This window comes from Dromiciops gliroides, chromosome 1 (genome assembly GCF_019393635.1).
Source record: "Dromiciops gliroides isolate mDroGli1 chromosome 1, mDroGli1.pri, whole genome shotgun sequence".
NCBI classification, from domain to species: Eukaryota; Metazoa; Chordata; class Mammalia; order Microbiotheria; family Microbiotheriidae; genus Dromiciops; species Dromiciops gliroides.
Window position 1 is genome coordinate 547,376,697 of NC_057861.1, and position 26,874 is coordinate 547,403,570.

The following is a 26,874-nucleotide window of genomic DNA, read 5'->3' on the forward strand; positions in this document are numbered from 1 at the left end:
CAAAATCCTCCAAAATGTCTAAATGAGTTTCCTGTTGAACCCTGACACTTAATGTATGACCTTGGACAAATCACTTAACCTCTATAGTCCAAAGAGTATTGGTTCTAGAGTCAGAAGGAATTTCGTTCAAATCTTACCTCTGATGCTTGCTTACATGTGATCACACATGTTAGGCGATTCATATAACCTTCCTGGGCCTCGGTTTATTCATTTGTAAAATCAGATTGGACTAGATGGCTTCAAGGCCTCTTTTAGCTCCTTGATTGGAATGTTTAGACATTGATGGGGTTCAAGTAGATGGTCCCTTCCTGTTCTCAGTCTCCTGATTCTATTAACCTGGGGCTTTTTTGAGAGCTAATTACTCATCATCATGTTCTCGTTTCTATGCAGAAAGTGCAAAAGGAAATGGAGAATGCAACATTAGGGCAACTAGACACTGCTGCCGCCAGTTCTTTCTTCTCTGTTTCATAGAAAAGGATAAAGTGAGCCTGAAATTTTGACTTAGGATTCCAAATATCCAGAGTCAGGTGGATCCAGTCAGTCACTGTGGTGATATTCTGACGATCACATAAATAACAAGTTTAGACAGTCAAAATTATCAAATAGGTCATGAAACAAAATCTTTGTTCACAGAAGAAAACAAAATCGGAGCGTCTCACAAATGCAAGTAATAAAAGGGGATATTATGATCTTTTGGAATGTAAGACTGAAGGAATTGTTGCATCTTATATGTAATGAATCTAGTAACACTACCAATGTAGTCAGAGGAAGATGGGTGCTTTACAAAGGGAGCGAAACACGATGCCCGCCTGTCATCATAAGATTTAAAGCTGGCAGGGACTTTGAGAGATCGTTTTGCCCAACCTCCTTATTTTACTAATGGGGAAACCGAAGCCCTGAAAAGTTCAGTCTTGCCCAAGGTCACAGAGGTAAGTGGAAGAGCTGAAATTCGAATCCAAGATACTCTGGTGGAAATGGGAGGAACACAATGTTGTGTATACTGTTCACAAAAACACTATGGACAGGTCTGACGAACTCGAAAAGAACCGAGGGAATGGGTGAGCCTTCATTGAATGGGGGCAAATGAGCGAGGAGGTCCTCCTTCTCTCCGGGTCACAGGAAGTGGGTGGGGTAGAGGATCCTAGGTGAGTTCTAAGGCGAGGTAGCTCTCCAGTCTTTTTCAAACAGTAGGACCCTGCTTCCAACTGGGGCCGATGAGTGGCTCGAATGTAAGCATCTCTACCGTCCAGAGCAGAGGCAGTAAACGAGGTAACAGTAGCCTCTTCCATCATCTCGATGTTTCGGTTGTTAGAGGACAAGGCGATGAGTGCACGTGTAACTGGCTATACCCTCTAGATGCAGGGTTCCTATGATTAGCTCAGGTGTGCGTGGGGAGGGGGTGGGGGGGAAGGCGGGGAGAGCTTGAGTGTGAGGCGGGGGGGGGGGGAGGGGGGAGGAGGGAATCCCCTCTCCCATGATTCCCTGCGGGCGAGTACAGCTGGTGGGGGGCAGGGATTGCCCAGAGCTGGGGCGAGCGCAGCGGGACCCGAGAGGGGAAGGGTGAGAGCGCGGGAACCCCCGATATCAGCGGCCGCAACCCCAGCACCCCACCGTCTCCCCTCCACGGGGGAGGCCGCGCACCTGGGGCTCCTCCCTCCGCCCCGCTCCACTCCCCTCCCCTCTCCACAGCCCCGGCGCCAGCGCCGCCCTCCCAGCATGCCGTGCGGCGGGGCGGCGGGCGGAGCCGGAGCGGCGCGGGAGGCGGGGAAGCTGTCGCCGTGGGTCGCGCCGTGTGAGCCGCCTCCTCCTCTTTTCTCTCCTCCTCCTCCCTGGCTTCGGCTCGCACAGCCCTGGAAGACACCGCCTCCGCCTCCGCCTCCTCGCCCAGTGCCTGCCTCCTGCGCTGCGGGCTCCGGCGGAACCCGGAACGGCCGCCTTGTTCCCCCCCCTCGCCCTCAGCCGCCGCCTCCTCCTCCTCCTGCTGCTGCTTCTCCTGCTGCTGCTTCCCCTCGCCCTCGCCCTCTCCGTGCCGAGGCCGGGGCGCTGGGTCGGCTGCCGGGTGGGCGGCTGCTTCGAGAGACTCTAGATTCGGGCGGCGGCGCTTGGCCATGTCGTGTCGGGGAAGGTAATGAGCCGCAGAGCCCCGGGGTCTCGGCTGAGCAGCAGCGGCGGCGGCGGCACCAAGTATCCACGGAGCTGGAATGACTGGCAACCCAGGTGGGTGGCTCGCCCGGGCTCGCCTCTTCACTCCGGGCCCCGGGCCTGAGGCCTACAGGCGGCCGGTCTCGATCCCTCCCCGAGCCCCTTCCTGCGGAGCTCGTAGCGGCGGCGGCGGGGAGCGGGAGCCGGGCAGCCTCGGGGCTGGAAGGCGCGGCCTAGGCCACTCCACCCTGCTCCCTTCCCCCTCAGGGGTCGGGGCGCGGCTTCCCGGCCGGCGGGGCTCGGAGCAGGCCGGAGGGAGGTGAGGCCTAGGCTCTGCCTCCTCCGCCGGGGGTCGGAGGTTGGCGGGCTGGGCCGAGGGCCTGAGAGGAAGGCGCGGCCCAGGGCCTGGGCCCTGGGCCCTGGGCCTTGGGCTCGGGGCGGAGGGTGGGCATCGTCAAGTGCGGGTGATGGGTCTGGAAGTTGGGGTGAGGGAGGAGCGCCTGAGTCATTGGAGCTGAGGGGAGAATGACATCCTGGGAGTGTTGCCGGGGCCCTGCCCCCCGGGGCGAGAAGACCTAGGTACCTTTATCCGGGAAATGGGGTTAGGGCTTCCCACGGCACAGTGGGCCCCAGAAATAAATCATCCCCAGAGGCCCTAGCCAAACCTCCTTGGAGCCGGGTGTGGATCCCCCTCCCTTGTGAGTCCGGGGTGGGTGTCGGGGAGTTCTTTTAAAGACACCCTGTTCTCTGACTTGTGGGGTCTTTCCTGCTCCAGGGGCAGTTGGTTCTAAGGGAAGGCCCACCATGCCTGCACCTTTGAAGCCCTGACTCGGGGGCTGGCTTAAAATTGAATCTAGAGAAGGAATCTCTCCCTGTGTTGGTGCAGACGAGCCTGACTTGTGCCACTATATTGGAAGAAAACGTTTTTTCCATAAGTGTGGTTCCTATGTCATTGGGATCAGGCCAGTTGTGAGTAACTTTTTGGCACCTGACATGCCAAAAATTTTGAAGGCCTGAGAAGTTTTTCTAATATATTGACAGTGGAATGATTGCACTTTAAGACCAGGTATAGAGGGACTCAGGATGACTCCATTGAGGTAAATCTATATTATGGAGCAAAGTTGTCTAGTAGGGGATTTGGTGGATTTTTTTTAAATGTGTGCTGCACATTAATATACTAAAGGAAAACAAACCAGCATGGCTTTCCAGGAGCTGGCAAAAACAAATGTAAGTGTATACATATCATGTAGATATGTTCAGCTTCTAAAAAGGCTGCATTTAATTTCAGTGTTTGGAAACTTAATAAAATGGAAAGTGTGTTTTTGTTACAAGATTTCTAAAAAACACCACTTTGAAATCATCTTTGGCATAGTATAGCAGTACAGCCTTTTCTATTTCATATGATTTCATAATTCACATTTGCCACATTGACTATTAAACATTTTTAAGGACTGAGATGTGAAGGATATTGATGTACTTTTAAGTTACTCATTCGAAATCCATAGTTCTATCTTAACTCCTTTGGTTTAGTAGGTGATTGCCATAGAAAGTCAAGTATTTTAAATAATTGCCATTCACTTTTTTCTTTTGGTTTTAAGTCTCATTAAAATGTTGAATATCTGATTTTTTTTAATTGGATTTTAGTTGGGCAGTAGATGAACCTTAATTTGGAAGTCTTATTTATCTCTTACTATTTGAATGTCCCATATACCATAGAGGAGCTTAGCCTCATTTTAGTGACCAGAGTACTTTAACAAGTAGTCCTGGAGCTTTCATAAAAGAAAATAGAGCCATAGTTTGGAGCTCTTAAGTAAATGGAAGAGTGTAGGGGTTGCAGCCACATGTTGGAGTCACATGACTAATTCTGACAGGTATGAAGCAATATCATTTATATAGTTATGAAATATGTCATGGTACATCAGCGTCCATGTGGCATCTTTGGCAGACAGTGCTTTATTTTTCTAAATGTAAAATTTAGCCTTCCTCTAGAATGTAAGTTTTTCTTTTTTAAGATGTGTAAACATGATCTTTGTAAAACCTGTCCAGATGATCTTGACATTCTACAGGATCACATAAACTGTCGTCAGGAAGTAGAACATAATTGATTTACTTTTAGTACCTTTGTAGATATGTATAGAAAGAAGTACAGAATAATTTTTTTACTTACAAGGTTGCCAAAGTGTTTTTTAAAAACAAAACACTAGTACATTTGTATTATGTCTTACGTATTCATGTACTATTTAAAACGTATTCTGAGGGAGCAAGTCTTTTTCAGAAATAATGGCAGAATCTAGTTAGCTGAATGGAATTTGAACTTCATTCCAGTTTAAATGAAGCTTACTGTTTTTATACCCGTGGAGCTTCTTTGAGTGCAAGATTCCTTGTTCTTCTGAATCTCAAGATGAATTTTATTTTTCTGTTCTTTGCTTTTTCTTTTTGTTTCTTTTATGGTTGTAACATCCTGTTGCACTTTCTTTGGCTAAGACTTTTGAAAAAGCAATTCCAATCAGTTCCTGTTTGCCAGTTAGTCTGTGGTATGGTTCTGTTGAGTCAATTCATGGACACTATGAGGTACTTCATCCATATTGACAGGAAATGTTCTTGTGGCTGAGCAGAACTACTGTCATGCTGCAGTGTAAACTAATCTCTATGGGAAGCACATTATCATTAAGCATTTATATAGCCTTGCTTTATTTTCTTTGTTCTTATTCATAGAAACTCTAATAAACATTTAAGAAGGGTTGTGCCTATAAGTTAAATGATTTATTCAAGGTCAGACTGAATTAGTGTCAGTGTTTATATTCGAATTCAGAGGCCAGGGTTAGATTTCTCAGAACTTAATTTGAATACCAGAATTACACTTTCTCATTGTCTTGATGGTGGAAGGACCAGTAATAGTATCCTTTTATCAAGGTAATATATACCTGATTGAATGGGTAGAGATAGTTATACATACTGAACAAGTTACATCAAAATGACTATCTGGGGGCAGCTAGGTGGCGCAGTGGATAAAGCACTGGCCCTGGATTCAGAAGGACCTGAATTCAAATTTGGCCTCAGACACTTGACACTTATTAGGTGTGTGACCCTGGGCAAGTCACTTTTCCCCCATTGTCCTGCGCGCCCCCCCCCCCCAAAGGACTATCTGACATCAGAGTTGGCCATCCCTCCCCACCTCCTCTTCCTGTCCCCCTTCCCCTTGCCCTTTGCCCACCTGAGCTCTGGGAGAAAAACTGTACTAATTCTTCACCAATTGGGGTAGAAATCTGATGATCAAGTAACACCTCCGAAAGGCCATTTTATTAAGATTCTGAGACTTTTTGTGGGACAGCTAGGTGGCACAGTGGATAAAGCAAACACTTGACACTTACTAGCTGTGTGACCCTGGGTAAGTCACTTAATTCTCATTGCCTTGTAAAATAAAATAAAATAAAATTGCTTTGTATTTACCTGTGTACCCGATTTTATTCTGCAAGGTTAAAAAAAAAGCTCCTCAAGGGCAAGGACTGTTTCTTTTGTTCTTATCTTTTTATCATTTGTTCCTGATCCTGAAATCCATAATAAGTGTTTGTTAAATCGAGTTGTTTTATAATTGTATTTGAAGTCAGTTTATGTTAAAACTATTGTTTGAATTTCATTTTTTTTTTGGAGGCACAGACTTGAGAACTTTTCCTCCTTTGTTTAGAAAAAATATTTTACTTTTGAATCAGGAGACCTGCAAATTTTTGTTTTGAAAGAAGTCTAGCTGTGCCTATACTTAGCTTGTCTGAGCTTTCAGTCTATAGTCAGTAAACATTTATTAAGTGCCTACTTTTTATGTCAGAAACAAAGGCAAAAGACAGGCCATGCCCTCTAGGAGCTCACAGTGTAAAACAGGAGACAACATGAACTATGTACAAACAAGCTATCTGCAGAATAAATAGGAAATAATAAATAGAGGAAAGTCATTTCTACCTTGTTTGACCATAAGGTTTTTATCTGGTTTGGAATTAGCAGTTATTGCATATACTTCAGTTAATATTGCAAATATATTGTATGAAATAACAGTTCTTGAAATTCTTGGATAAGGATATTAATCCTCAGAGAAGGCAAACCTATAAATTCTTTTTATATATTAGTGTCTCACAAAACTCTTAATTTAAAGAATTCTTTCTAATTAACAAAAATAAATCCCTCCAATACAGGTTAGTTGTTTTTTGTGATCACATCAGTAGGAACACAGAAATTGCTGTCATGATATACTTTGATATAATTGTAGACTGTTGCCTCTTCTCTAGTTTCTTTCTATATCAAATGAACCTTCTGACTTTGCTTTAAAAGCTACTTCCCAAGCCTTGAATTATTTTTGTTGCTTTCATTTAGTTTGAACGTTTTTCATAATTATATTAATGCTTCTCTTATAATGATTCTCTTAAAGCATACTTACTTAAATACTGAGATAAGGAGAAAGATCACTTCATAGTTCTCACATCCTATTTATACAGCCTACTATCATGTTTTCTTTTTTGACTATAACTGACTTAGGGGTCTTTGCCAACCCCTGAATCTTACAAGTTATGTTCCATCCTATGTTAGGTGGAACAGTGGATAGAATGTTGACCTTGGAATTAAGAAAACCAGAGTTCAAATTGTTAAGGGCTAAAATTCTAGCTAAACTGTCTAAAATATCTAATGAGTGGTCGCCAATAAATTATAAACTTTAGCAAGAGTTAGACTTTTAAGCATTTATTAAGGAGAATAAGAATTTGATAAAGAGAGAGAGAAAGGCCTAGATTTCTATCTATTAAAGGGAGAGCGCATTTCTAGCTCCACTCTCCACCAGAGTCCTCAGGAAAGAGCCTGAGAGCCAGCGCCAGTCTCTTCCTTCCTCCTCCCACTAGCCCGGGTCGCTTCCTGACGCCAAAGGAAAAACTCCTGGTCTTGCCCTCAAAGACCTTCGCTTCATGGGAGGAACTCTTCTACAGTAAGTCTCCAGCAGGTGGCTTTATTCCAATCGTTACAAAATTCTCCAGAAACTTAGTAGCTGGGTGACCCTGGAAAAATCACTTCATCTCTGTGACCTCAGTTAATTCATCTATAGGATAGGGATAATCTGCCTGACAGTATTATTATGAGGATTGAGTGAGATGACTTGTATTTTGTGAATTGTAAAGCCCTATACTAATTCTAGCTATTATTTTAGTTTTTCTCCTTTTAAGTTGAATTCCTCTTCATTTGCCCCTTTTGAACTTCATCCACTGACTTCAATTTATTCATAGTGATTAGTTTCAAGCATGCTCACTATATCACCCCAAATTGATAGAAGATCATAGAATTTAGTCCATCATTTTACAGTTGAGAAATGGGGAGCCTTTGGAGAGTGAATTGATTTGTTCTAAGTCATCAGGATTAACAGGATGTGCTTTGTTCTACAAAAAGTTTTGTAAAGTGGTTCTTTGTTGTAAATTGGTTTGTTCCTAACTACTGTTTTATTTCACTTCATGGTTCCCTCCGAGATTACCTTCCATTTACACTGCATCTTATCTTGTCCAAACACTTTTTTTGTATGTTGTTTCTCTCTTTAGAATGTGAGCTCCTTAAGGGCAAGAACTTTTTCTTTCCTTCCTTTCCTTGTATCCCCAATACTTAGCATGGGGCTGGCACATAGTAAACGCATGCTTTTTGACCACTTGGTTCCTACGTGCAAAATTCCAATCCATACAATGGTAGTGCCTGGCTTCTCCTTCCCACCTTCCTACCCAGATTCAGCACTACATTGCTAATTCATGTTGAGTTAGATTGAAGCCCTCATGGAAAAAGAAATTTGGCTGTTATGATACTATCTGCCTATTCCCCTTAAGTTCAGGAACTCTGAGTTCAGAAACCTACTGGTAGAACCTTGTTTATAGATTTAGAGTGAACTGAGCTTGATGTTAATACTAAGAAGGTACTTCATAAAGGGGGCTCTGGTGGTTTGTTTATGTTCATAGCATCCAGGAGCAGATTTTTATAAGAAAATGTTACTGTAGTTAAAAGTATTTTAAGAGAAATTGGGAGGCTTCGAACATCCCCTTTAGTTATATATAGAAATAGTTAATTGGTGAAAAGAACAGCATTGGGATAAAATGCCAGAGGTCTAGTCATAGGATCAGAAATGTAAAGCTAGAAGGGACCTTAGAGGCATCTAGTTGCCCCTTCATTTTACCAATGATGATACATTGTAAATTGGTGTGATATAGTGAAATTTTTTTCCCCTCTAAAATATGAAATGTTAGGGGGCGGCTAGGTGGCGCAGTAGATAAAGCACCGGTTCTGGATTCAGGAGTACCTGAGTTCAAATCTGGCCTCTGACACTTGACACTTACTAGCTGTGTGACTCTGGGCAAGTCACTTAACCCCTATTGCCCTGCCAAAAAAAAAAAAAAAAGAAATGTTAGAATTTTTTGTATAAAAATATTTATTATAAACTAATGTTCAGTATTAAAATGGGTTTAATATTCTTTATCTCTTTTGCCCCTAAAATTTTCCAGTTCTTGCTTCTCCTAGGGGTGTTATAGACACCTATCCTCTTGCCAGTAGCATTTATAAATTTCATGAATATACTTCATGCTTCAAATTGCATTGTGGCTATATTATTTTGGAAAATGCTATCTTAGAGGTTGATGTTGAACTACTTAGGAGTGGGGGGCAGAGAATCCAGTTGTGTACTCAGCTGAAGGTGATCTTGGGGAAATTTAATTTTCCCCAAATAAAGATATCCTAAGAAATATTTTATTGCTTCCTTTTAGCCATATTATCAAGAAACAGAATTTGATTATTTTATCAGGAATTTTCCTTTAGAAGTTTAGCTTTTGCATGGTATCCTAAGATCTTAAAATCATATGTGTGTATATGAATAAATATTGAATCTATAATTTCATTGGCATAAAGAACCAAGACAGGGAAATTACCTCCACCAATGCAGATTAGAACCTTTTTTTCAAGTTAGTCTTAGAGGGTTGTTCAGGACACAGAGAGTTTTAAATGATTTGTCTAGGTTCACACAATCAGTCAGAGGTGGAACTTGAACTTAGGTCTTCCTTGACTCTGAAGCTAGCTTTCTATCCACTATCTCACAGTATTTATTGAATGATCTTTACCAGATTTTTCCATGTATGGAAATTATATTTTTGTTTCTCTTCTGATACCCCCAAAATGAAAATCAATAGTACATTTACTCACTTTCCTATCATCTCAGTCTTCTAATTTTAGTGCCTTCCCTCTATTGATTATTTCCTATTTATCCTGTGTATATATAGGGTCTTTTTTGTGTATATATTTGTTGACACATTTTCTCCCTCATTAGAATTTGAGCTCCTGGAGAGCAGGAACTGTCTTTTGCATTTCTTTTTATCCGCAGTGCTTAGTGCAGTGCCTAGCCCATAGTAGGGGCTTAATAAATGCTTATAGATTATAAATAATCTCATCACCACTTTGGGTTTTTTAAAAGAAAGTTACAAAAAAAAAAGAAAGAAAATTACAAGGGACTGCAGTGATTTGAAGTCAATCCTTAATGACCTAGTTATGTAAGTCTTTGGACCTAGAGATTTGAAAACATTTAATTTGTTTTAATTTTTTTATATTTGAATGTGTGTTTGTATTTTTTTCCCTACAACACGTAAGGGGAGGAGGATTTTTTATTTTTATACATACATACATACATACCTACACATATATGTATATAGCAGTCACTTAATATTTATTTATTGGATTTGATTGAAATAGAAAGTTTTATTGATACCTTTATTTTTTGTTGCTATTAGAGTTTGACCCATGACAAAATTCAGTAGTCTGCTCTTCTTAAGAGTTTAAGAAATTTGCAACTTATAATGTAGTTAGTAGCATAATAATAGCTATTTTTTAAAGTAATAAATATTTTTGTTTGTAGTTTTGAGTTCCAGTTTTTATATCCTTCCTTTCCTTCCTTCTCTCCCCCCTCCCTGAGTTGGTAAGCAATCAGTTATGGGTACAATTATGTAAAACGTTACCATATTAGTCATTTTGTAAAATTTTGTAAATTAAAAAAACTGACAAACTTGAATAAAAGAAAAAATGAAAGAAAGTTTAAAAACAGCATGCTTCAGTCTGTGTTCCTTCAATATCAGTTCTTTCTTTTGAGGTGGGGTTTCTTTTGGATGATTGTATTGTTGAAAATAGTTAAGACTTTCACAGTTCTTCAAACAATATTGCTGTTTCTGCACAACATTCTCTTTGTTTTGCTCACTTCACTATACATCAGTTCATACAAATCTTTGGGAGGAGGACTCGAGTCTCTGGTTCTTTAGTGACTTGTTAGGAATTTTTCTTTCATATGTGTTGATAGAGCAACATTTTCTGCAAAACTGTCTTAAATCTGATGTACTTAAGGCTACTTTTCTATTTCCTTTTGACCCTTTCAAGTTTGGATTGTTTATTTTTCAGACTGTTCACCTAGTTTCCTTCTAGGTACCATCCCATTTTTTAATATCTTAATTTCCTGAAATGATTCATCCTCCCGGGTCATTATACCCAAGTCCCAAGATTTTGCATCCTTACTTTTCTTTTCTTAATGAATTCTGGTTTCCAGAACCTCATTTTTGTTCCTCTAGCAAAGAAAATGAAACAAAATACTTTGTTTTTAGAATTGTGACCTTGCTAATTTTCTAAATAGCAATTTAGGATCTTTAATTTACATGGAAAACCAGATTACACTTAAATACACATAACTCAATCTCCTTTGTCCTAACCTCATTTTATAGACTAAGAGGGCTTCCTCAGTTGAATAAAGTTGATACCTTTTTCCTGGGGAAAATGTTATCACCATTATAGTGTAAACTCAAAAAGGATTATTTGTATAGTCAGATTAGTATTTAATGAAGCAATGACAAATTATTAAAATTTGTATCTTTCATTGCATATGTAAATATGGAAATGAAATAACCAGATATTTTAGAGCAGGAGATTCTTAACCATTTTGTGCCCTTTGACAGTCTCAGAATGTTTTTAAATGCATAAAATGAAATACTTAGGGGGCAGCTAAGTGGTGCAGTGGATAAAGCACTGGCCCTGAATTCAGGAGGACCTGAGTTCAAATCCGGCCTCAGACACTTGACACTTGCTAGCTGTGTGATCCTGGGTAAGTCACTTAACCTTCATTGCCCTGGGGGAAAAAAAAGAAAGAAAATCAAATATATAGAATTACAAAGAAAACCAATCATATTGAAATGCAGTGAAAAAACTTTTTTTTTTTAAAATTACCATCTCAGGTGAAGAACCTCTGTATTAGAACCACTAAAACAAAGTTGAAGGATCATAGAACTTGGAGTTCAGTTTGCTTGTTATTATCAGCTTTGTGAGAAACCTAACCTGCCTTAAAATACTAATTTCTTTTTGTACATTCCTTTAGTGGAGTTTTAATGATTAAAAATAATCCCTTTGGGCAGGTAGGTGGCACAGTGGATAAAGCACTGGCCCAGGATTCAGGAAGACCTGAGTTCAAATTCAGCCTCAGACACTTGACACTTACTAGCTGTGTGACCCCCGGCAAGTCACTTAACCCTCATTGCGTGCCCCCCCCCCCCAGTCCTTTCAACAGTTGAAATATTGGTAGCATTTTGATAAAATGTGTGGTTTCTGCCTTTTTAGTATGGTAGCATCATATACTTAGTACTCTAAAGGATCTTATATGTCATCAAGATGAACTCCCCCCCCCCCCTTTTTTTTTTGAGAGGCAATGGGGGTTAAATGACTTGCCAACTTGCCCAGGGTCACGCAGCTAGTAAGTGTTAAGTGTCTGAGGCTGGCTTTGAACTCAGGTCCTCTTGAATCCAGGGTTGGTGCTTTATCCACTGTGACACCTAGCTGCTCCCTAACTCCCATTTTTATAGATGAGGAAACTTGATTAAATGATTTACTCAAAATATCTCAGCTAGTAAATGTCAGTCAGGATCTGAACCATTGTCCTCTACCCCGAGACCTAATCATCTTTTTATTATACAGTGTTGCTTCTTGAGAAAAGGATACAGATCTCTATTAAAAATGAAATAAAATGCATAATTTTATAGATCATAGATAGTGAAGGAGTAGGGATTTACAGGATCCAAAATATTTTCTAAGAGGTAGTTTTGCTTTCTTTAATAGGTTTAGTATTGTAGTTTTAAAACCTTAAAATACAAACTATTAACATTTCTATTAAAAGAAAATATTGTTTAAAACTGGATTTTGTTGTTATATTCTCCCTTACAATTCTTTGCAATCAAAATTTCTTGCTTCTTTCTAGTATGGTTATAGCCAGTCTGTAATTTTCTTTTGCTGCTGACCTCCCTTTATATATATATATATGTGTGTGTGTGTGTGTGTGTGTGTGTGTGTGTGTGTGTGTAATTAGATTTATAGCCATTATTTATCTATTTCCCAGTTATTATTAGTAATTTTCCCTATTACAAATAAAGTACTTGTGAATATTTTTGTACAATATGATCAATTTTGTCACTCTTATTACATGACCACAGATTGCTCTTCAAAAACTTGCATATTTTATCATTCCACCAATAGTATAATAGGCCACTTTGAATTTAACATTTAATTTTATTCTTTTTTGTTGATAGTGATAATCCATGCTTCAAAGTTTTGACCATTTCTCTACTGGGGAGAATTACTCTGATAAATTGTATAAATTCCTTATAAATTTTGGATATCAGGTTTTTTTCCAGTTATGTTTACTGAAAATATTTTATCCTAATCTTTCTTTTCTGTTAATTTTGAAGACACTTGTTCATCAGTCCTTCATAATTCTTTTCTGTGACAATTTTCTTTACAACAGAATTATATCATTTTAATTTAGCTTGGTTTTATATTTAATTCATATTTATTGTAGTATGTAATATGAGGTATGACCCTTTTTCATCATCCAATTTTCTTCAACAGTGTTTGGGTAATGATTCTTTTCTCCAGTCTTTTTTAGCCTTGAATTTCTCAAACACTAATCTCTTGTAAGGGTGGCTAGTGGCACAATGGGTAGAGGGTAGGCCTAGAGTAAGGAAGACTCATCTTGTTCATATCTGGCCTCAGACACTTATTAGCTTTGTGACCCCGGGCAAGTCACTTAACTCTGTCTGCCTCGATTTCATTTCCTTATTTGTAAAGTGAGCTGGAGAGGGAAATGGCAAACCACTCCATATCTTTGCCAAGGAAACCCCAAAAGGTATCACAAAGAGTTGAACACAACTGAACAACAACAAAATCTCTTCTAAATTAGTGGGGTTTCTTATTCGATTGATCTGTTGTTGTTTTTTTTAATCTACTACCAAACATTTTCAATTCTTTATAAGAGTACGGTTTAATGCATCATCTAAGTCTTTCATATGCTTTTCATATGAATTTTGTTACGGCTTTATCTAATTCTATGAAATAATTCATTGTTATTTTGGTGTTAAGTAAATCCATAAATTTGATAAGTATTGACATTTTTACTGCCTTTTAACAGTCTATATCAGATATCTCTCCATTTGATCAGTTGTAATTTCCTTCAGTACTGTTTCAAAGTTGTCTATGTATGTATAAATAGCTTTTGTGTCTTGGTAAGTGAACAAATACTCAGATATTTGATGCATTATTAATAAAATTTTTGTTTTCTCATTTTGTTTGAGGTATATAGAAATTTAAGTGATTTGTCTTTTTTATGCATCACTAGCATATTTTGTGTTCTTAATAAGTGCTTCATCATAATGATGTAGACCTAGCTATTCTCACATAAGGAGCTTCATGTCTATTAAAAATACTGCTTTAAATATTTATGAGAGTCCATTTGTTCCCTTAGTATAATCACTAGGTAAGTTATTGATAACGCTAAAAATAGAATTGATTTCTTATCACCATTTAGTATTCCAGTCTTCATAGGCTTCCTCCAGGATTTTAAAAGATCTATTCTCCATATGCCTTTATTTCCTTGCTTTTATATTGTTGTCTAGTACTGTAACTCTTGTTTAAGGAGAGGTAGGTAGCATGTGGAAAGAACACTCCCCATGGAAGGCGATGCAGGTTCTTTGCTCTGCCACTAATTAGAAAGCAAGCCTGGTAGTGTGGCATAGAGCAAGTGACTTAATCTCTTTGAGCTGCCTCACCTCTCTACCTCACTGGGTGGTTCAGAGGATCAAATCTGTTATATGCCCTGTAAATGTAAAATAATATTTTATTATTATTTGTTAACATAAATGTGTGGATGAGTTAGGAGACAGAGTTGGAAATATTTTTTCCTTTGTGGCATTGAATCAGATTTTGTGTTTTTCTGAAATTAAATTTCCCAGATTACTTGAGAACATTAAAGGAAGTATTGTATTGATTATAATCCTAGAAGATAAGTTTGGTTTCAATATTAAATAGTGAAAACATCGGGGGCAGCTAGGTGGCACAGTGGATAAAGCACTGGCCATGGATTCAGGAGTACCTGACTTTAAATCCGGCCTCAGACACTTGACACTTACTAGTTGTGTGACCCTGGGCAATCCCCATTGCCCCGCAAAAAAATTTTAAAAAGTGAAAATATCTGTTAGATTGTCTGTGGTATCTAACAAAAACACACTAATTTGACCATTTCCATGACATTTTATGGTTTAAATAGATAATTTTTGTATCGATAATAAGGGATGTTACTTCTCAAATATGGCCACTCCTCTTATAGTTTAAGGATGTCCCCCATGAAGTTGACTATTTCACAAAATAACTGTTTTCAATCTATAACAATTTCCTTTAAGGAATGAACCTTAGGTTGAATTGCTTAGTTCCCAGATTTTACAGTTTAGCCACTTTTATAAAATTGATAATTTAGATTGTGATCTTGCAGATAAATTTTTAAAAATACACCTCTTCTGGAGTAGTTTTGAAATTCCTGGAAGAAAAATTCAATTAAAAAAAGAAAAGGTATTCAAATAGAAGGTAACTTAGGGAATTTTGCTTTTGTTTTTTGGCCCATACCAGTCTATTAATGTAAGGAATTCCTGGTGTGGAAACTGCATCCATCAACTCACATTAATCATTTGCTTGTAATTTATAATCTTTGTTTCCTGGGGTACTGAGAAGTTAGAGGCAGCACTTGAAACTAGTTCCTCTTGATGCCAAGTTCAGCCTTCTGTCAAGCATAGAAGGGTATCTATCCTCTGTGCCAGACTGTTTCTCTCTTTTGCTAAGAAAGAGTAATGACAACTCCAGGGAACAATGTAACAATAATAACTGAAATTTTACAGTGCATACCATATGGCATAAATATATGTGAGGGCATATATGTATGCGTGTATGTATGTGTATGTATGTGTTCATGTGTTCACACATTCCTCTCATCCCCATTTTATAGGTGAGGAAATGAAGATTAACTGGTTTACCTCAGGTTACTCAGCTAGTAATGACCAGAGCTAGGATTCAAATCTAGGCCTTCTGGTTCCAAGACCGGTGCAGAAATAGTTTATCAGGGGGACAATACAAGTATGTACAGATCTTCCTAATCAAGAAAGAGAGTTGTAGGCTCAAATGTAATTAACCATATGCACATTGTACTACTATGTTAAATGGCATACAAAATAAGTTAGATCATAGAATTTAGAGCTAGGAGAGGTCCTAGACATGGTATAGTCCAGTTTCTTCATTTTACAGGTTAGGAAATTGAGTCCTAGAGAGGTAAATTGACCTGTCTGATACTGGTGTTAAATGGCAGAGCCAAGAACTAAAGCAATATGCTCAGAATTCAGGTCCTATATTCTTTTCACTATAGGACACTGGATATACTTCCTAATGTTAAAATGTGATTTTCCCCCCCACTTATTGTGAGATTGCTTTAAAAAATTATTTTAGATCTAGGCAGTTAGGTGGCATGGTGAGTAGAACACTGTCCTTGGAATCTGAAAGACCTGAACTCAAATCCTGCCCCTGATTTGCTGGACAAGTCACTTAAGTTCATAGAACCTATCTAAAAAGATTGTTCTCAGGGTCAAATGAGATAATATGTGAAAAGCATTTTACAAACCTTAAAGCACTATACAAATTAATTTAATAAGTAACTTTAAAGCAATTTTTAAAGATCTGCTTATATTAGTGTATTCAGGTAATAACTTGGTGAGTTATTACTCATGATGCAAGATGAATAAAAATGTAGAGATTGTATGGATCTTGTGGTAAAATTAACATATTTGAATTGCTCACAGAATTATGAACTGATGCCCTTCACCTTCTTGGTTGCTCTCCTCTGGGTGCTCTTCAGTTTATCCGTGTCCTTCTTAAACCATGGTACCCAGAATTGAATGCAGTACTCTGGATGAGGTCTGATGAGGGCAGAGTATAATTGGGACTGTTATTTCCTTATTCCTAGAAGCTGTACCTCTCCTAATGCAGCCCAAGATCCCATTAGCTTTTTTAGAGATTAGGACAATGAGGAGATAACCAATTTTTCTTGCTATAAATATATCAATCTTTCTTCCCCTATTTGGGATACCCTTTCTTTTTTTTTTTAATGGTATTTTCCCTGTGGCCTCACAGTATTCTAATAAAACAGGAAACTGAGTCATTTAGTCTTGTAATTCTTTTGGGACACCTCACGATCAATTCGATCAATTAAATCCATCCCCGCTACAATTTTCATTCAGTGAACCCACTGTGAAGCATTTAGTCTACAAAAAATTTCAGGTTTTTTTTCCAGTTGTTTTTTTGTTAGCTATTCCTCCCAGCTTTGTATCATCTGAAGATTTGATGAGCTTATCTATTACATTATCCAAGTCATTGATAAAAATGTTAAACAGCATAACCAAACAGAGAATCCTGAGGTACTCCCCTGGCAACCCTCACATTAACACTGAATATCTTTACCATTAACAACTACTCAGTTTTGGCAGGGCAATGAGGGTTAAGTGACTTGCCCAGGGTCACACAGCTAGTTAAGTGTCAAGTGTCTGAGGCTGGATTTGAACTCAGGTCCTCCTGAATCCAAGGCCAGTACTTTATCCGCTGCACCACCTAGCTGCCCCTCTTAGTTTTGAATCTAACTACCCAGTCAGTTCTGAATTGTTTGTATCATCACATAATCTATCGCTTTCCATCTCCTTTACAAACATAGTATGGGATACTTCATCAAAAATTTGCCAAAATCTAAACTATATCCATAGCATTCTTCCATTTGCTTCCATATATCATGTGCTATAGATCTTTTTAACATTATAGCTGATCAAATTGCACAGTACCTTTTTGTTTATATAATACATTGTGATAGTATTGCCAGAAATCAGACTATCACTTTTCTTGACCAGTTAAAAGTACTAGCTTAGTTATCCTGTTAAACGAAATGAGGTTGGTCTACCATGGCTTCATCAGACCAGGTCCACCAATGGTCCTCATAATTTTTTTGTTTGTTTTTTTGGTGAGGCAATTGGGGTTAAGTGACTTGCCCAGGGTCACACAGCTAGTAAGTGTCAAGTGTCTGAGGCTGAATTTGAACTCAGGTACTCCTGAATCCAGGGCTGGTGCTCTATCTACTGTGCCACCTAGCTGCCCCAGTCCTCTTAATTTTTAACCCTATAATTAGACTAATGTAATAAAGCTCTGACCGATGTTAAGCAGTATGTGAAGACTTTCCTCCTACCTATTAATTATCCTAATTTTTCTAGTTAGAGTGGTAGGCTTTTTCTTTTTGTTTTGTTTTGTTTTCCAAGTAATTTTATAGGCTATTGCCTATATTGTTTCTTTCTTTTTTTTTTTTAAGCCACTTGCCAAGAAGGTTGGATTTTCTTGCTAGGAAAAAAATTAAATAAAAATTTAACGGTCATCTGTAAAAAAGACCACTTTTGTTTCTACGAGGAATGATGAGTATACTACTTAGGTAGATTTTACTGTATTTTATGGTTATGGATTATATTTACTCTACCATTATAGAATATGAAAGTGAACATTTTTTGCATATTTCCTTTAGTATAGCTGCTAAGATGTACAAATTATAGGATGTATATGTGTTAACAAAGCTAGAATATTAATGCCAGTGATCCTTGGCTAGGTTTAAGATTTTTAGTGGTTTGGTCATTTGGTCACAATATATAGCATTGCTAGTCTAGATCTTATTTTTATAAATTTTGCTCATTTTCCTTTATGAGAAATAATACTTGTATCAGAGAAGTTCATCATAACAAATTCCTGTTTCCTTCTGTACTTATAATTTTGGTTGCATTGGTTTTGTTTTTATGAACCCTTTTTAATTGAATGTAATCAAAATTATTCATTTTACCTCCTGTAATAATTGTCTGTATCTCTTGTTTGATAACGAACTCTTCCCCTAGCCGTACATTTGACATATTTTTTCCATGTTCTCCTAATTTGCTCATATCACCTTTTATGTCTAAATCATGTGTTTATTTTGAGCTTATCTTTGTATACAGTGTAAATTGGTCTATTCCTAGCTTCAGCTAGCCTACAGGCCAGTTTTCTCACCTGTTTTTGTTGAATGGTGAGTTCTTGCCCCAATAGCAGGAATCTTTGGGTTTATCAGACACTTAGATTACCACGCTCATTTGCTTCTGCGTATTTTGTTCCATAGATCTCTTAAACATTAGAGCTGATCAAACTGCATAGTACCTTTTTGTTTTGCTTCTTTTGGGGGGTGGGTTGGGCAATGCGGGTTAAGTGACTTGCCCAGGGTCACACAGCTAGTAAGTGTCAAGTGTCTGAGGCCACATTTGAACTCAGGTCCTCCTGAATCCAGGGCCCATTATTTTATCCACTGTACCACCTAGCTACCTACCCCCCTTTTTGTTTCTTACAGTATACTTCGACAGGATTGCCAATCACTTGACCAGTTAAAAAAATGAAGCTCATACCTTAGTATTCAAATCATAAATGTTGATGCTGTAATTTGGGTCATAAAGACCAGTGTTTTTGTCTCCCTCTCCCTTTTTTGGTAATTTATTTTGATAAGTTATTTATAATTGTTTACAATAATTTTGTAATAGGTCTAAAGCTGGAAGGACCCTAACAGTCCATCTGTTTGGCAAATGTTAATGTATTTTCCTGTTTTCTAATGTATGTATTTTTCTACAGGACTATTAAATGATTTTTCTAGAAAGACACAAAATAGAAGCAGAAAAATTTACAGGTCTTGAAATGTTCCAGTTAATACTGAATAATATACTTTTTCCTAGTCATAGTGTATGCTTTTTTTTTTTTTTTTTGGTGGGCAGTGAGGGTTAAGTGACTTGCCCAGGGTCACACGGCTAGTAAGTGTCTGAGGTTGGATTTGAACTCAGGTACTCCTGAATCCAAGGCTGGTGCTTTATCCACTACGCCACCTAACCGCCCCATGTATGCTTTTAAAAGACTTTTATTTAGAATCCCTTCGGCGTTTAATTGCTTTTAGTAATATTTTCCTCCAGTTACCTGCATTTTGGAATTTTTCCTGAAGGTCTGGGAGGACAATGTCTTTGAAACACTTCAGGATTTGTCCTCCTTATTCAACCTGGGAGGTCATGGAACAAGAGATTTCCTTTCATTCTTGGCCATTTCCCAGGTTGGATGGGATGCTTCTAGAATGCTTCCAGGACCTGCTGACAAAGGGGGTGGGAGGATGGGAGATAAGAAATTGTAATAGGAGCCGAATCAGTGTCTCTTTCAAGATTGAGCTTGTCTGAGTTAAAAATAGCCAAGAAAAAAATTTTGTTTTCCATAGGTTCCAGAAGTGACCATTTGGGTGAATGAATATACAAAACTTTCTATAAGGAAATATTTAGTATTTTAGGTCTCAGGTTAATATGTTATCCACTAGATTTTATAAATACTAGTTACTATTCTCAAAATTCACACATGGAAGAAAGATATTAGGTATTAGCCTAGCAAATGCTACCTTTGAGCCCATCCGTTCCCGTCCTCTGGGAGCTTGCTCTTTTGATTAACTTTTCATCATGACCTTGTAATTTTTAGGTTTTCCTTCTCTATTTGCTCCTTACCTACCCTTTACACATACACCCACATGTCCTTCCCTCCCTTTCTCCTCAGTCAAACCTGGAAAAAAACCTAGACTTAGCTCCATTTTCTTCTCTTACATTGTGGTCTACCTTCACAGCTCAGTGTTCTTTCTCAAGTTAATAGTGGGATAACAGGACAATGGAAAGAGCACTGATTATGGAGCCTGAGAACCTCGTTTCAAATTTTGTCTCTTGCTGCATGCTCCTTGTTTGACCTTGAACAAGTCACTTTTCCTCCCTGAGCCTTAGTTTCCTTGAGTTAAATGAGAGGGTTATACTAGATGACCTTTGAGAAATGAGATTCCTTTCCTCCCAAGATATGAACTTGTAAACTATACTAAGGAAGCACTTTACTGGTTGCCTATCAGTGGGTGAATTGCTGTATATGCAAATAACTGATAAAGCAAAGCAAAGGTCCAGAAGAAGTGCTCTGAGAAGTTAGTTTGGAGAAGTCATTTTTACTTGGGGATGAAGGGAAGGCTTCTAAGAGGAGGTAGCACTTGACCATAGGAATTGAAGGCAGGGAGGAACTTGAGCTCTTATCACTGACTTATGACCTTTTCTCTGTTCTGCTCTGCAACATTTGACACTCCTGCTCCTAACACAGTACCTGGCACATAATAAGTGCTAAATAAATGCTTGCTTAATTAATTATTATTATTATTATTGTGAGGCATTGAGGGTTAAGTGACTTGCCCAGGGTTACACAGCTAGTAAGTGTTGTGTCTGAGGCTGGATTTGAACTCAGGTCCTCCTGACTCCAGGGCTGGTGCTACTGTGCCACCTAGCTGCCCCCTGCTTAATTAACTTTTTTTTCTTCCTGGACACAGTTTTCTCCTGATTCTCTTTCTGTCTGGTTGGCCTTTTTTGTGGGATCATTACCTATGTAGGGTGTAGCCCCAGGCTTTTATTGGACCCTTTCTGTAATCTCTCCAGCTTCCTTGGGTTCATCCATCGTTTTTGTGTACATGATTTTCATCTCTCTTGGGCACCGCTCCCAAATTTCAGCTGCCTATTGGATATGGTTAACTGAATGGGTATCCTATAAGCATTTGAAACTTAGCATGTCCAAAACAAAATTCACCTTTTCCCTCAAACTCTCCCTTCTTCCTAACCCCATATTTCTGTCCATGGAACTATTCTTACAGTTAAACTTATGATCTCATAGTTGTTCTTTATTCTTCCCTTTGCTTTACCCCACACATCCAAATCAGTTGCTAAATCTTGTTGATTCTCCTGTGACAATGTATTAGGTATCTGCCCCCTTCTCCACATGATCACCATCCTAATTTAGACTCTCATTTAGCCCCTTGCCTATTTTTTTTCATTTGTTTTCAGTTTTTACCCTTTCTTCCTGATTGTTGTTCCTGCCAAACTCTGCCTTCCAATCCATCTGCCTCTCGTTTGTCAGTTTAATATTCTTGGGTTTTGGTTTTTGTGAGGCAATTGGTGTCATGTGTCTGAGGCCGGATTTGAACTCAGGTCCTCCTTATTTTTCTTATTGAATTCAGACCAATAGTCCAAGATCTTTTTGGATCCTGACTTTCATCCATAGTTTCAGCTATCCTTTTTTTTTTTTTTTAAGTGAGGCAATTGGGGTTAAGTGACTTGCCCAGGGTCACACAGCTAGTAAGTGTTAAGTGTCTGAGGCCGGATTTGAACTCAGGTACTCCTGACTCCAGGGCCGGTGCTCTATCCACTGCACCATTTAGCTGCCTCTCAGCTATCCTTTTGGTCATTAATAGATTTTTATAAGCATTCCATCTTTGCTATTATCCAAGTCACTGTTTAAAATGTGAAGTAGCACAGGGACAAGTACAGTTCCCATAACTTTGCTTCATAAAATCTGCCACCAAGAGCTATATAGGAAGCTTGGGTGGGAGGAAGATATTACTCATTGATGCGAATATTTCTCAGTTATTAATCCTGAGTAAAATTTTAATTGTGCCAAAAGGTCAGGATTTATAAACATAGATAAGTTATCTGTTGCTGTTAAAAGGGGGAGGAGGAAGTAGGTATAACATTTTGCTTCTTTGTGCAACATGACTAAATTAATTTTCTTTCAGTTATAGCTTAATTTATGCCTGTCTACTGAAGTCAGATACTTAAAATCTCTGGTACCATTAGAGGACAAATTACCTTAAAGACAATGCTAAATGTTCATGTTTTATTTAAAGTTGTTAAGTATGGTAAGAGTGAAAAATAGGACATATTCATTTACTTTTTAAAAATTAATGGCAAGGGAGCAGCTAGGTGGCGCAGTGGATAAAGCACCAGCCCTGGATTCAGGAGTACCCGAGTTCAAATCGGGCCTCAGACACTTGACACTTACTAGCTGTGTGACCCTGGGCAAATCACTTAACCCCCATTGCCCCGCAAAAAAAAAAAAAGATGCTGAAAAAAAAAGGTGGGGGGAGGGACAGCTAGGTGGCACAGTGGATAGAGCACCGACCCTGAAGTCAGGAGTACCTGAGTTCAAATCCGGCCTCAGACACTTAACACTTACTAGCTGTGTGACCTTGGGCAAGTTACTTAACCCCAATTGCCTCCCTTAAAAAAAAAATTAATGGCATCAGTCATTTAAACCCTACCTCTCCATTGAATCCCCTCCCTTGTGACAAAGAAAAAACAATTAAGCAGAAATATTTGATTCTTGACAAAATCTGACGATGTATTATGGCCCTTGTTAAGGAAATGTTTTATGTTCTGTTCTCCTAAACTAGATTTTCATTGTTTTCAGTTACTCAGATTACTACTTTCCAATTTACATTGTTGTGTTCTGTACTTTCTCTTGGTTTTTATTTCATTCTGCATTAGTTTATATAAATCTTCTCATGTTTCTCTGAGTTCCTCCTATTTATTTCTTACTTCACAATAATAGTATTCCATTTCATTCATATGCCATACTTTTTTTCACCAGCTATTTCCAAGTTCCTCGTTACCACTTTTAAAAAATTGCTCTGAATATTTTATTTTGTTCTTTGATCTCCTTGGAGGATTTTATATGCCCTTCAGAAGGATTTCTGGGTAAAAGGATATGGACAGGTTAATCACTTTTCCTAGTCTACTTCAGAGCTTCACCAACAGTGTGCCTATCTTCCTAAAATTCCTCTACCTTTTTTTGGTCACCTTTGCCAATTTGAATGGTATGAGGTAAAATCTAAGAGTTACTGAAAAGGCTTTTGAAATGTGTCCCATCTGGGCCAATTTTGTGAGGTCATTTATAGTTTGCTATCTGCAACAGTTGCTTCCACTTTTCTATCCTCTCACTTACTTCTTACAATTGGACTTCCACCTTTATCACTCACAGAAACTGCTTTTTCCAAAATTACTAATTATTTCTTACTTGACAAATTCGATGGACTTTTCTCAGTCCTCATTCTTAACCTTTCTTCATCCTTTGACTCTGTTGATCACTCTCTTCTCTTTGATACACCACAGTCTTCTCTCTAGGCTTTTGGGATACGATCTTCCTGGTTCTCTAATTTTATCAGAGAAGTAATAACTTCTTGATCTCATTCAGGTCTATAACTGTAGGTGACCCATTGGGTTCTATTCTGGGTCCTTTTTTTTTTTTTTTTCCTCAATACTACTTCAGTTGGTAATCTCATCAGCTCCCTTGGATTTAATTACCATCTCTATGCTGTTGATTCTCATCTACTTTTATTAGTAGTATTATTGTTAGTCATAGCTGTGAGGGTTAAGTGACTTGCCCAGGGACGCACAGCTAGTAAGTGTCTAGTGTCTGAGGCCAGATTTGAACTCAGGTCCTCCTGAATTCAGGACTGGTGCTTTATTCACTGCGCCACCTAGGCCCCCCCCCCCCAGTCCTTCCCCACTGTAATCCACCTGCTGTTCAATCACCAAAGTGGTTTTCTGAAAGCTCAAATCTGATCCCCCTCCCCCAATCTCTCTCCCCCCCCCCCCCCCCCCCCCCCCGTTTCCTTAAACATCCAAGGCCATTTCCAGTTGTCCTGATATATATGTTGCCACTGAACCCCAGATAGCTCTGGAGGAGAGAGTAAGATTGGTGACTTTGTACAGCAATGCCTCACTTAAATCCAATTCAGTGCAAGTTATGACATTACCTGATGTCATGGGCCTCTTCAAGAACAAAGGACCGACAACAAAAACTATACCATCATTCATTCACCTCTCCTGTCTTCTTACACCTTATTCATTGCCACTTGATCTTCATTCCAGTGACACTGGCATTCTTACTGTTTCATCAACAAGACACTCTTTCTAAACATTCCTGGCATTTTCTCTGGTTGTTCTGTGTTTTCTGGCTTCCTTCAAATCCTAACTAAAATCCTGTCTTCTACAGAAAGCTTTTTTCAGTCCCCCTCAGTTTGTTTACATATATTTGCTTTTTTGTCTCCCCCATTAAATTGTGAGCTCCTTGAGGCTAAGAACTGTCTTTTGCCTCTTTTTGTATTCTCATTGTTTAGCACAGTACCTGGCACATAGGAAGTTGCTTAATAAATGTTTGTTGACTGATTGCATTGCTTTGGCGGGGGGGCGGGGGGGGGGGGCGCGGTCTGGGCAATGTGGGTTAAGTGATTTGCCCAGGGTCACACAGCTAATGTCAAGTGTCTAAGGCTGGATTTGAACTACTGAATTGTAAGGGATAAAATTCTCACTATTCTGTCTAAAATATCTAATGAGTGGTCGCCAATAAATTATAAGCTTTAGCAAGAGTTAGACTTTTAAGCATTTATTAAGGAGAATAAGAATTTGGTAAAGAGAGAGAGAGAGAGAGAGAGGCCTACGTTCATCTATCTATTAAAGGGAGAGCGCATTTCTAGCTCCCTTCTCCACTGGAGTCCTCAGGAAAGAGGGAGAGTCAGAGCGCCAGGCTTCCCCCTTCTTCCTCCCACAAGCAAATGTCAGAAGTGACGCCAAAGAAAAGACACATGGTCTTGCCCTCAGAGACCTTCACCTCATGGTGGAGCTTTTCTACAGTAAATCTCCAGAAGGTGGCTTCATTCCAATCGTTACAGTATCCAGGGCTGGTGCTTTATCTACTGCACCACCTAGCTGCTCCATTGCATTGCTTTTGAAAACTTTGTTCATACCTATTGGAAAATAGCTCTTTATTGGTAATGTTTGATTCAAATACTTTAATACTTCTCTTTTAATTCTGTCTTTATTGATTTTTTTTTAATGCAAAAGCTCTTAAAATTTATGTAGAAAAAATTTTCTTTTAATAACATTTATCTATCTTGACCTTCCTTAAATAAATTGTTGGTATTAAAATAATTAAAAATCAGTATGTATTCTGCATACTAGTGAGTGTATCATCTATATTTCGGGTTTCCATCCCTGTATTCAAAAGAATATATGCAGAATTATGTAATTAAAGCTTAATCTAAGATACTATGCAAAATTTTGGCCATTACATTTTAGGTTTTGGTTAAATTACATATCAATTTATCTTTATGGGCTTTTTTTTAACAGTCATAACTCATGCATTAGTCAGTTTTTATTGCACACCCATGTTTCAGAATTATCCATCAATTAATAAGCATTAAGCCTCTACTATGTGCCAGGCCCTATGATAGTGCAGGAGATACAAAAACAATACTTGGTGTTATGGGAGGATACCCTGTAACAGAGAGGTTTAAGCAAGGTCTCTTTCCTCAGGGAACATAAGATCTAATGTCAAAGGCACCTAATACACATGATAAAACAGCGAACAGTACAAGATAGTCTATAATTAACTGGGAATTGTATGGTACAAAAATGTGAATGCTTAGGAATTCAGAGAAGTTGGAAACTCATTGAAGGATATCATTGCATTTTGCTGTTTAAAATGCTAATGCAATATTTTTATTTTCTATAAAGAAGCTTTGATTTTCTTTTTCCTCCCTTAAAAAAAATTACAACAAATATAGTTGCCAAGTCTTGTCCTCCTAAGATTTTAGTATCTGTAGCATCTCACATGTCTTTCTCAGATGGCCAGCATCTTAATTCAGATCCTCAGCATAGATCATCTATACAATTGGAACAGCTTCTCAATTGGACTATTAGCTTCCAGTCTCTTCTTTCTCCAATCCACCTTTCACACAGCTGCTAAAAGTTTTCTAAAGGACTAGCTGGACTATGTCACTCCTTCACTCCAAACACTTCCAGTGGATTCCTGTTGCTTCTAGAATAAAGTAAAAACTCCTTACAATAGCACTTAAAATCCTTTATAATCTATATCTGATGTCTGTCTTTGTCTTTTTTCCTTCTTTCCTCCCTCCCTCCTCAGTGGTATCTCTAGATTTTTCTGACACCTTTAGGATTAGACAGACATATGGGTGTTAGAAGGGATCATCATTCCTTAGCTGTCCCCAGTAACTTCCTCCTCCTCATTGAGCAAATTTTAAAAACAAAAAATCCCAATCCCTAAATGCCTACGTAGTCTGTCAAATCATTAGCCATGTCCAAAAATTTGTTTATGCATTTTAGTTCACCTCTCCATTAGGAGGTGGAGTGTTTCATTTTCATTCTTTGAACTTGTGATGTATTATTATGTTGATCAGTTCTAGTCTTTCAGAGTTGTTTTTTTTCTATGATACTGTCATTGTATAAATTGTTCTCCTAGTTAAAGTCACTTTGCTCTGTGTCGATTCCTGATGATTCCAGTTCCCTCTGAAATTTTCTCTCTCATAATTTCTTTGAGCACAATAATTCATTATAGTTGTAGTACAATTTGTTTAGCCATTGCCCAAATAGGACACGCGCTTTGTTTCCAATTTTTGGC

The 26,874-nt window shown here is 38.5% G+C and overlaps 1 protein-coding gene across 3 annotated transcripts in view; it reads left to right on the plus strand.

Annotated features, from left to right (window-relative positions):
- The first annotated feature begins 1,981 nt into the window (after positions 1–1,981).
- Positions 1,982–26,874, plus strand: part of SMG1 (SMG1 nonsense mediated mRNA decay associated PI3K related kinase) — a 115,799-nt gene continuing 90,906 nt past the window's right edge. For 2 of the 3 annotated variants that reach the window (XM_043977406.1, XM_043977411.1), the window contains exon 1: positions 1,982–2,217. In XM_043977406.1, coding sequence (XP_043833341.1) covers positions 2,129–2,217 — 89 coding nt within the window. In that variant the 5' untranslated portion in view covers positions 1,982–2,128. The remainder of the gene's footprint in view (positions 2,218–26,874) is intronic. The other variant, XM_043977418.1, reaches the window with a different exon arrangement.